The following is an 11446-nucleotide window of genomic DNA, read 5'->3' as shown; positions in this document are numbered from 1 at the left end:
CTCATAGTCTGTTTTGATCTACACCCCCCCCCCCCCCCCCCCCCCCGGCAATCTGACGTGCATTTTTGTGATAATTGTGGCAGAAAAAGCTGGAAGTTGCAGATGTTTTTCTAAAAGATGTAATAAAAGTTAAGTTACATACAAACTGTATGTTCGTTGTGTTTTCAAGACGCTGTCCCTTTAAGCCAATGCATCATGGGAGATGTAGTGTGAAAACTGCGAGAAAACGGCAGAAAGACTCGCGTCTCTGAGCTTCATGGTTTTGTTCACTTGTTCCACGGTCTGATACCGGATTCTGTGGAAAGTTACACCGCTAAAGACGAGCTTTAGCTGGTGTTTTTGTCGGAACTGACTGAGTTATGAGCTAAATTGGAACAAGGAAGTGGAGACTTTAACCACTTCTGATTGGTCAGACTGATGACATGTGATTAAGCCTTCAAGAATGATTGGTGGAGTCGTGGAGACAGTAAAAGCTGCGGGACTTTTCCTTACACAGTTATAGCTGCAGCTATTTCGCGTTACCGTCATTCTTATCAAAATGTCTTTAATAGAATCAAATAAACACAACGAAAAAAGTATTTTATGATCGTTTATATTCCTAACTACTCAGTGTTTTATCAGGACCTGTTTGGATGAACAAAGAGCTGATTTCCTGGAGATGGTTAATGTTTTTAGATCAGTTAATGAGGGCAATTTTCCACGGCACACTTGACCATCTCCCACGGCACACTAGTGTGCCGCGGCACACTGGTTGAAAAACACTGATCTAGACCCACTAGACAGTGCACTGAACCTTTTTTTCTCAAATGATTTGTGATCTTCACTGGTGTCCATGGATTACATGAAATCTTTCCACCTTTATCCACCTTTGTCATGGTAGGGAGAACACGTCAATGTAAGGGTGGGCTCATCTAAGATAGCACAAGGGTTAAGTAGTGCTGATCTACTTCATAAATTCACCAGCAGTTAAAGTGAAAATAGCCGACAGAAATAACTCAAGCTGAGATGAGATTTTGGTCATTTATGAAATCATAAAACGGTAATATTGGTAAAAGACTCATAAATGCAAACGTGGGGAAATGATTGAAGAGGAAAATCCTGACAGCAAAGAATGAAAAAAGGATCGGCTGATCCTCCTGGAGCTTGAAATATTTACTAAAGCTGAGCGTTTAGGAATGACAAATTTGGTGCTTCCCTGATTAAAAAGACGATGGTGCAAACTCTGCACATTTTCCTTCATAAATCAGCAAATGTTACTGCATAAATAAAAGAACTGAGATTCTGCCTGTTAACAATTGAGCTTTAGAGGCCCAAACACTTTAGTTTGGATGAAAAGCAAACAGCTGCTGCCTCTAGAAGATCTTTACTAAACAAACAACGTGGCAGACAGATGCTCCCAGTTCATTCTCAATAATAAAGCTATTTTTTATATATATTTTCCTTTCACTATAAATAATTCATTTAGCGTTACACATTTAACCCCAATGGACCACAGAAATAACAAGAACACATCACATAAGACAACATTGCATACAGTTTGTGATGGTGAAAGCAAACAGGCTTTCTCCTCACACGTGAACATCCATCCTTAAAACATTTACAAGAAAATTCTCCCTGAGGTGCGCAAACAAAAGTGCAACTACCCATGTTCACTGCAGAGGTCAACGTCTTCATCCTGTGATCATCTTGATAGCAGCAGTCGGGCCTCTTTGAAATCTGCCGCTAAACGTTCTTTGGAGGAAGCTGGCTGGGGTCATCTGTGAAGGGCATCGCTGGAGGAGAGAAGATCAACTTTTAGTCATAACACCCCAGAGCTGTGCAGTGTGGGATTTTTGATCACCGCGGTGATGAACCAGCAGGGGGCGCGGTGTCGCGGTTAACCGCAGCCCCCCCATCCCCACCACCACCAAACAACAAATTCCCCAGCGGCCGCGTTGCAAATGAATAAAATTACAACGCAGTATTCTTTATCAACAAATAACAGTCACAACTAACTACTACCTATCTAACTAATGAACTAACTATGTAGGTGTTGTAGAATGACTGTGTGTGTGTGTGTCAGCGCGCCGTGTGTGTAGAAGGAAGGAGCGCACAAGTGTTTTGGGGGTGTGTGTTGATTCTTCTGCAGCGGACCGCTCTAGAGCTGCACGGGAGTTTCACCTGTGCTCTCTGGTACAGACATCTTCTCAGAATATTATATATTGCCCAGTAATAAACAGACTGCAGACACTTTGTCACCTTTCCTGTAGCCATGAAGCCTGACACCCATGAAGAACGCGGGGCGGGAGGCTCCGCCTTTGTTTATACGGACACGTAACTTTGCGCTGCACAAAATAGTTCCCAAACAAAACATGTAGTGATATTCATCCCACTCTAACAGTGCGCGTTCATGTTTGGTGTTACAGAGTGAAGGAGAACAGTAATAAACCCCCCCCAACACAAAATCCTCCGGCGGGCGGCCGTGTCTCGCACTCAAGAAAGCACAAAGCTTGTAATGGAAATGAATACAATGGAAATGAATAATGAGAACTAAATTTGTAAATTTGTCGTATTTCCTCGCGAGACAGAAACTTCTGTTGTAGAATGAGGATGTGTGTGTGCTGCTGAAACCACGCGTGTGTGTCTAAGAAGAGGGAGCGCGTGCAGCGCTGAGGGGAGAGGCGCGGCGCAGGGAGTGAAGGAGAGAACAGTAATAAAAGGTTTCCCCCAGAAACCCTTGAAGTCTGAACACAGGAATAGCAGAAAAAGTAAATTATCAGCAAAGATGAATGTGTTTAATGTGTTTATTAATGTTCCAATCACGCACCATATGCACAACTTAAAAGAAAAAAGAAAACCGTGCGGTGATGCGGTTGTCGTCACACCCCTATAACACCGTCTAACTTTAGAAAAGTTTCATCCACCCCGTTCTGTTCAACGAAAAAGAGGCTAAGGGGGGCGGCTCCTTGCCATGCATGTCTCCACAATGAGATGAATTCACGACTGTCTGCGAGCGAAACATGGGCAAACCTGTACGGGGCACATAGGTGGCCTGCAAGAAACAACAAGGTCGTAGAATGCTCTGAGCAAGAATGTTCATGCACAGTTTTTTCACGGACACGCTGCGAATGACAAATCGGAGTGAACGCTTAAACAATGTGTGTGCGCTCCTTGCGTGCAGCCTGACTAACGTCCTACAGGCAATTCCACATCGCAGGTGTGCAGCATTTGAGTCAGTGTGCACAACCTGCTAATGAATAGAGTGTGGTGTAAGCCAGTCATACGTCACTATCCTTAGAAATACTTCACAAATACAAACTTACCAAACGCATGACAACTGTACATTGCATTTTTAGTGACGTTCCATTAGGTACGAGACTGAAGGGAAACTAAAAGACACATCTGCTCCCCTCAAGGTGCAGCTGATTGTCTCTACGACCCTCCACAGCCCCGAACAAACCAAAAACCAGCATATGACTAAGGATTAACCAAAAAATTCCAGTTTGCAGCCTTCATTTTGCCCTCATCGTGTTTTTTTAACAATGCAAATCACATTTTGCTGATGTAATTTCCCTGGTGTCTTCTGCATTTGCCGCGAAAAAAACTTCAATAGTGTGAATAGGTAACAATAACTAAATGTATACACCAAAGAAAAAGTCAACCTGATTTATATTACTGTAGAATACAAATATGATTTTCAAAAACTCATTTTTGGAAGAATAAAACCACCATTCAAGAGTTTCACTCACGGTTCTGAAACTGCTGTGCAGTGTATCTGGTTAGCAGGATCCCAAAACCCTCGATGAGAGCGAGCAATATTCCTCCCATCATGGCAGAGCCCACCATGGTCAACGGTCCGCCTGAGGAAAGACACCCTGTCCGCTCAATTCCACCAAACACTACGACCCGCTGAGAGTGTGCGGCCCAGACTCGCTCTTACTGCGTGCTGCTAGAACGGCTCCGGTCAGGGCCCCGCTGGTGATGGAGTTCCACGGGTCTTCTTTCCCTCTCAGACGGACCAGACCACAGTCGATCGTGGAGAAGAGCCCCCCCCACACTGCAAAGCTGCCTGCAAAAATGTTCAGGGGAGTGTGAAAAACAAAAACAAGAAGAGAACAGCTCTTATGGCATCTAGGTATAATTTTTCCAATAAAGAGATGAACAGCAAATGACATTGTGGTGAAGCCAGGAAACCTTTTGTTATTAATAAGAGCAAAATCTCCTCACCTCCAATCTGCGGCGCTCTTATTCTCACTGCATTGGCGCTTCCTTTTAGCCTGTGTGCAACACCCTGAAAGGTCAGACTGCTGTTAATTATTATCCTCACAAAACAGGCGCATCAGAGCCAACAGACTTGTGGTTTTAACTCACGGCGGGGGCGTTTCGAAACCCCTTGACTGCTTGGAACACCCCTCCACCAATTGCACCCATAGTAAACGCCCCCCCACAGTCATCCACAATCCTCCAGGGGCTGCAGGAAAGAAGTCAGATCATGAAAAATTACGGACACAGAGGAAAAAAATTGCAGATTGACTCATCAGGATCTGAATGAACCAAAATTAGGCCAAGAAGTTAAAGGTGTAGAACTGAAACAAATAACCTTTTTATTAATTTCTTAGGAAAGCTATCAACGATCCGGCATACTTTCCAGCTTCCACAAGAATTCATCTTTGGATTATATTAACTCCAAATCCCAATTTTAGCTGCAGTATATTATTAAACGACAGATGCAGACATTATTTAAGGTCACACTGAACCTGCATTTTCTTTAACAGCTTTAAAACACTTGTTTAAATAATTAGTCATTGGATTAAGACAGCAAAACAGCAACATATTATTGTTCTTTCTGGTGGCTTACTGCTGCAGGAGGCTCAAATGTTCAAAACAAACAAAGATCTAAATGAGAAGACACAGGCTTTTTCATGCTAACTCTTCTATTTATTCTACTTTGTCACGAGTCAAATGATAAATTAAAGGATTTTCCTCTGATTCTTTTGTCTTATAAACTTAGGGGGTTCTCTCCATTCAGATTTACTCTCTAAAGGCAAAATAATGGATCACAGATCCACAGTGTTTTCTTCTGACACAAGGGGAGTGAATTCTGACTTCCTTTAAGTTCAAAACTAGGAATAACCACAAAGCAGGAACAGATCAGAGAGAAACTGATTAGATCAGAACAGAGAAGAGCCAGAGGTGGCAGAGCTTGTAGCTGCGAGGGGGAAAAAAGGAGGCAGAAGGGAGCGGCGTGGGGCAGCAAGCAGACGGAGCGGCGTGGGGCAGCAAGCAGACGGAGCAGGAGCAGACCAAAAAGAGAAACAAATGATTCTGTCTCCATGTTTTTACTCTGATTGGTTTGTGTGTCTTCCTTTTGTAGACGGTGGGGGATCTTTCTGTTAATCCCTCCAAAAACTCTGAACTCAGAAGTAAATGGGTTAACCATAACAACTATCTAATATCTATAATCAGTTAAATTCAGAAGTGTTATTATCAATCTGGATTATCAATGACTCAATGACAAGCATGTCAGCATTTTGATGAGTTGGGGCAGCTTTAGAGGAGATCTGTGTGCCTGAAGCCCTAGAAGTGTCGACTTTACTGAATTCTAATAAACAATCATCCATCTATGAAATAGTAGACAATGTTAATGATTATTCTTTAAAATGTCTGAAAGTTGTTGAGAGATTTAAACTGCATTTAGGATTTATAGAATAAATGTAACTGTGATCTTAATTGCTATTAAATACCATTATATTCTGTGATATATAAAACATCCATTTCTGCACAAGGATATAAATTGGATGTTTCGGCTTGAAAAACAATAAACAAGCTTACTACCAATTAATTAAAAATGTCACAAAATATGTAACATTTGTTCGCAATATGTTTTAAGCTAATTTAAAGCACTAACAGTAAATGTTGTCGTTTTTCCATAAATTGTAGAAATAATATATTTTATAACCTGCGAAATGTTAGAATTCTAGTTGAAATTAGATTACTTCTCGGTGGTGGACGCGAAACTATTCAACCTGGTCAGGTTTCGTTCAACAAGAGGGCAAAATTGCATAAAAGCCAAAGGACAAACTAATATGTTTAGGTTTTATTCGACAAAAAAAGATAATCTCACCAAGGTTCACGCGCAAACTCCTCCATCTTTCGTGTCGTCTTTTAAGCGCAGTGACGTCATAATCAGGCGCCGGCTCATCGTTCGTTGTGGTGGTCTGTTGATTTTAACGATTGAAATAGTCGTTTTTAAGAACAGGTACAGACTTTCCCCCCTCTTTGTTATTTATATAAACGCTTACTTGGTTAATTGAGTTTCTTATTATAGTTAGGAACTTCAAAATGACGGGATTTTGATTTATTTTAACCGCAGCTGTGAGTTGAGTTCAGAAAAACGGGCCTGGATCATGTTTTCGTGCAGATTATTTTAGCTCTTGAAATATTGTTTCTTTGCTAATTATCGATATTTTAAAACTGACTGAGCTACACTAACCTCAATATTTAAAAGACAAAAAAAACTTAACGTTTGAGAGTTTTAATCAATCGCTCCATAGTAGAACCAGAACCATCGAAATAACTTTCAGAAAAGTCCTGTTTCATTTTTTGAGCTGCTTTGAAATTGAGACAGTTTTGTGTGTGTGTGTGTGCGCGCGCGTGCGTGCGTGTTTAAATTTCGCACCTTATCATAAAATTTTCCTCCAGAGAATTTGTTTAGAAACAGTGAAGAATGGATTTGTTTGCTTCAAATACCTTATCTATACAGGTGCTCTGAATGTACACATCTGTACATCTGGATTTGGTCATAGAACATGTTTAATTTCAGAATTTGGGGTAATGGGTGTCTCTTATGTTGTTGCTTTTATGGGTTAGTTTGAAACGAAACAGTTCTGCCAAATTAAAGCCAAATCAGTTATTTAATTAATTGATTTTTCTATAAAAGTAATATTTTGTATTTGTCAGGTTAAATAAAACATTTTCTTTGCTTTTAAAGCCAGAAGTTGAATTTTATTGATTTAAAGTTCAAGTTTTGCTTTATTTAAATCACTAGTTAGGCAAAAATGTTTGTGAACGAACATAATTAGTTTTGGAATGGAACCTTTATTTTTTTTTAAAAAGAATTTATATTTAATCAAAATTTCTGCAATCCTAACTCCTGTACACAATCGGTGAATTCGTATGTAATCAACTGAAGAATTTGTCAGCATTTGCATCATCATTTAATCCTAACTCCTCTGTGCTTGCAGATGCCTCTACCTCCAGCCCTGCTGGCCCGTTTGGCCAAGAGAGGAATAGTTAAACCTTCAGATCAAGGTAGTATTCTACATCCTCACAGAGCTTACTTTCTGCTTTTTTTCTGAGCTTAAAACGACTTTTTCTCCTCAACAAAACAGAGATAGAGGAGGAGATCATCGCTGAAGATTATGATGACAACAATGTTGACTATGAAGCCACTCGGTTAGAAAATCTTCCCCCAAATTGGTACAAAGTGTTTGACTCGACGTGGTACGTAGAAACGAAGTCGATCAGCTGCGCTGCTGTGTTTGAGTATGATCACTGCGTGTCATTGATCTACCATTGAAATGAAAAGCAATTGCAGCTAAAGTTATTTGTTTTCTTCATTTCCCAGCGGTCTTCCTTATTACTGGAACATTGAGTCCGATCTGGTTTCCTGGCTTTCCCCAAATGATCCGTCAGCGGTTATAATGAAAGCTGCCAAAAAAGCAAAAGGTAAGAATTTGGTAAAGTAGATGACTTTGCTCTGCTTTCATTAAAAATTGTTTTACAGAGTTCATAAAATGTCCAAAATATTGGATTTTTACTTTTTGACAAGGGTATGAGGAAACAAAAAAAGAACATGAAGAGCATGAATGTGTAATAAACTCTCATATAGCTAAAGTTTATCCATCTTTATATTCAAACTTTGTTTGTCATGCTACTCAGATAATGATTGTTTTCTAAAACCTCAAAGATGTGGATTTCCTTTTGATTTTTATATTATTTTTATATTATATATATTATATTTACCGTAAATTCCGGGTTATAAAGCGCACCCGATCACAAGCCGCACCCACCTATTTTAACGTGCTTAAATATTTTTGTACATACACAAGCTGCATCAGTATACAAGCCGCTGCCTCAACAAAGCGCATCCTGACTACCAGAGTGTGCATGGCTCATTACCACACTGTGGGCAGGTACTGGCCTTGTCTCAAGCTCATGTATCTAATTACACCCACATCTGAAACGGCATGGACCTCTATTCTGTTCACAAGTTCCTCAGTTATGGGTTTTTTTATTTTTTTTAACTTATTGACAAACTAGGTATCATACATAAAATTACAAACAGTAACCATATAATCAACATTACATCCCTCAGTTATGATGAGGAAATTTATATCCGCGATCCCCCATTTCCCATGAGTCTTAGGGGCTAAAGGCGGGGCCAACGCCCGGCTCGCCACACTGTTGTTCGTGTTTAAGAATGAGCAAGGAGCAGCAGTGCATGGAGGGGTGAAAAGGAACAGCTCTCCTTCCACTTGTGTCGCGGCAGCGTTATGGTACTAACGGGGCTGGTTAAAAAACATCAGTAAAATAGCGCGCGCCTCAGCGCGGCGCGTTCGTCAGAAGCTTCCTCTCACAACAAACACTTGTTGCTCCGCGGACGCCTCTGCGCTCCGCGCTCGCCAAGCAGGCTCCTTGTCTCCCCTTCCTATCCGAAAAGCTCACACGGCGGCTGTGAGCTTTTCAATGCAAAATTCCGCTCAGTCAGAAACCGTAAAAACGACCAAATGGATTTGTGTTTCCAGTCGTGTCCCGACAAAATAAAGGCTGATGTTATTCACACATATTTACGTGCAGCCAGCCGAGTCACTATGACTCAGAGGTAAATACACTTCTGAGCATGCGCTGTTCTCTCCGTCACGCAGCTGACCGGCATTTCCATTTACTGATGGGGGATTTTTTCACGCTGCTTTTAACGATTGCTTTTAACTTGAAAGCTTCATCATATTGTAGCGGCGATCAAGTGCACGTTGGGTCTAATGGCACCAAAGGATTCTGGGATGCGGCCGGGCATGCGTGTTTCTTTTTGTTGAACCATGACTGAAGTGTCTAAGACCTGAAGTGACCTCCATGCTGTTTGGCTGCTCAGAGGTGTGTTAAAAAAAAAATGACTTGTGCTTGGTGGTGGATGGTGCACACAAAACCATTAACCGATCCCGAATGTACATACATGGCGGCCGCCAATCAAATCCATAAATTAGCCGCGTCACAGAAGAAGCCGCAGGGCTGTGAGCGCAGGAAAAAAGTAGCAGCTTGTAGTCCGGAAATTACGGTATATTATATTTATTATATTTATTTTTATATTATTATTATTGTTTTATGCACACTTTTGTTGCTGTCCTCAAAATTCTAGAGTTTTAGAAGAAGCAGCAGAAACACATAACAGAACTGGACTAGTGCTAAAATACTTTGATGATTCTCTTATATTTTTGCTATTGTTGAAATTGAAGCAAGAAGTAGACCAAAATAACTGTCACTGAATTATCTCCTTAAACAATGAAATTAATGCTAATATTTCTTTAATGTACCTGTTGGGGAATTAGTGGTTCTTATCACGCCTGACACTCTCTAACAGTCTGTATAGCTTTAAAAACCACACAGGTGAAAATTGATGTTAGTTTCTCATTTAAGAATCTGAGATGTCGCCCTCTACTGTCTGTTAGAGAGAATGCAGCATAAAAAACAAAGAATGGTTTTCCCTTTATTATAACGTACCTGGAGGCAACATCCATCTTTTATGCATTTGTTTTTTTTATTTTGATTTGCAGAAGCATTCAGCTCTGTAGTTTTGTGGTTCTCAGCCTTCCATCATTAAAGGTTTTAGAGGTTTTAAATGTTGGCTTTTTTATTATTTTTTTGGTTGGTTAAATTTTTTTTGATAAGGTGAAACTTTTATAAGCATTTAGAAGTATTAAAGCCTGAGTTAATCCATAAAGTTATTGATGTTAAAGACAAGGACATATTGTGCAGACTCTGTTGCACATTTCCAGTCTCGGACTTTTAAAGTTTAATTTCAGGTGTGTTAAAATAACCAGAATTAATCATAAATAAGATTATTTTTAGAACCCGGTTTGCATTTGAAATTAAAATATGATTCCTTCAACACTGCTTTTTTTTTGGTTTTTAGATGGAGGAGAGGAAAGGGTTGAGAAGCCATCATTTGAGAAGCCCGACAGAGAACGAGAGCGCGACAGGGAGAGAGACAGAGATCGAGAGCGTGACCGAGACCGGGACAGAGACAGAGAGAGGGACGATGCAAGAGACCGGGACAGAAGACGGCAAAGAAAAGACGACATCGCGCCGTACAGCAAGAACAAACGAGGTTGTTAATTTCTATTTTCCTTCAGAGTTGTCCCGGGTGATTCTTCATCTTACGTGAAAATGGTTTGTTTTCTTCAGGAAGAAAAGATGACGAGATGGACCCCATGGATCCCAGTGCTTATTCTGACGCTCCAAGGTAGAAGAAAGCAAATTATTTTCTTTAACTTGAGAGCTGAAAGTTAGAATTATGAGAGATAAAGTGAAGCAAAGCATCAGTCACAGAAAATGTCAGTCTTTGGGTCAACCTGGAAAAATTTTTTTTACCGTAATTCCCTTAATGCAGGATTTTACGTAATCCTTCCACAAAAATGTTCAGTCATTTTTCTAAAGGACTGTTAGTGCGATCCAAAAATAGAAATCCCACACCTCAAGGCTGTTCCTCCATCAGAACTTTGTTTAGCTCTGATTTAATGAGATGCAGGTTAGAAACTTGCTGACAGTGCAGATATGTCAGTCGATATCGTGAAGCTAATTGCAGCAGAGGGATCACTACCGCTTTGAGGCAACATTTTTATTCCAACTTCACACACTTCTTTTTTAAAAAAGATTTATTTTGAAAAGCCAATTATTGTAGGATAATGCTTTTATATTTTCCCTGATGGCAAAATATATTTTTTGGAGAGGTTTAAAGTGTTTAGATTTTTCCTTAAAGGTACAATAGTTTATGGAGAAAGTAGAATCCATTTCTGTCATTTTGATGATTTTTTTAAAAAACTGAATTCATTCATTGTCCTTAGGGGGTCGTGGTCCAGTGGTCTCCCCAAGCGAAATGAAGCAAAGACGGGTGCCGACACCACCGCAGCCGGACCCTTGTTCCAGCAGCGGCCGTATCCTAGCCCTGGAGCCGTGCTCCGGGCCAACGCGGCCAACCAGCAACCCAAGGAGTGAGCAGGATCCCCGTCAGGACAGCAGCTCGTGCAGACGTGCTTTGGTTTCCGTTTTTGTGGTGACGGGTCTCGCTTTAGACGTGTTCTGAGTGTCCCAAGCATCCTCACGTCAAAACTTGTAAATATGTTTTTACACCTGCAGATGAGTTTGTTTCCTCTAGAATTAATGAACATAATAAATTTGACAAAAGAATCTG

General features: G+C 40.6%; 2 protein-coding genes across 2 annotated transcripts; one reads left to right on the top strand and one right to left on the bottom strand.

Annotated features, from left to right (window-relative positions):
• Positions 1-1006: 1006 nt before the first annotated feature.
• On the bottom strand, positions 1007-6154 carry timm17b (translocase of inner mitochondrial membrane 17B). Its single transcript, XM_004070948.4, has 6 exons — positions 6104-6154; positions 4351-4450; positions 4207-4270; positions 3920-4048; positions 3729-3839; positions 1007-1772 (listed from the first exon to the last, which is right to left on the bottom strand). Exons 1-6 carry the CDS (start codon positions 6127-6129, stop codon positions 1723-1725), a joined length of 480 nt encoding a protein of 159 aa, XP_004070996.1. The 5' UTR covers positions 6130-6154; the 3' UTR covers positions 1007-1722.
• On the top strand, positions 6150-11442 carry pqbp1 (polyglutamine binding protein 1). Its single transcript, XM_004070850.3, has 7 exons — positions 6150-6238; positions 7224-7290; positions 7371-7482; positions 7607-7707; positions 10169-10363; positions 10441-10498; positions 11100-11442. The coding sequence occupies exons 2-7, from the start codon at positions 7224-7226 to the stop codon at positions 11248-11250; spliced, it is 684 nt and encodes a 227-aa protein (XP_004070898.1). The 5' UTR covers positions 6150-6238; the 3' UTR covers positions 11251-11442.
• The last annotated feature ends 4 nt before the right edge of the window (positions 11443-11446 follow it).

Source organism: Oryzias latipes, chromosome 7, assembly GCF_002234675.1.
Source record: "Oryzias latipes chromosome 7, ASM223467v1".
Classification (NCBI taxonomy): Eukaryota; Metazoa; Chordata; class Actinopteri; order Beloniformes; family Adrianichthyidae; genus Oryzias; species Oryzias latipes.
This window is presented reverse-complemented; position numbering and strand designations above follow the sequence as displayed.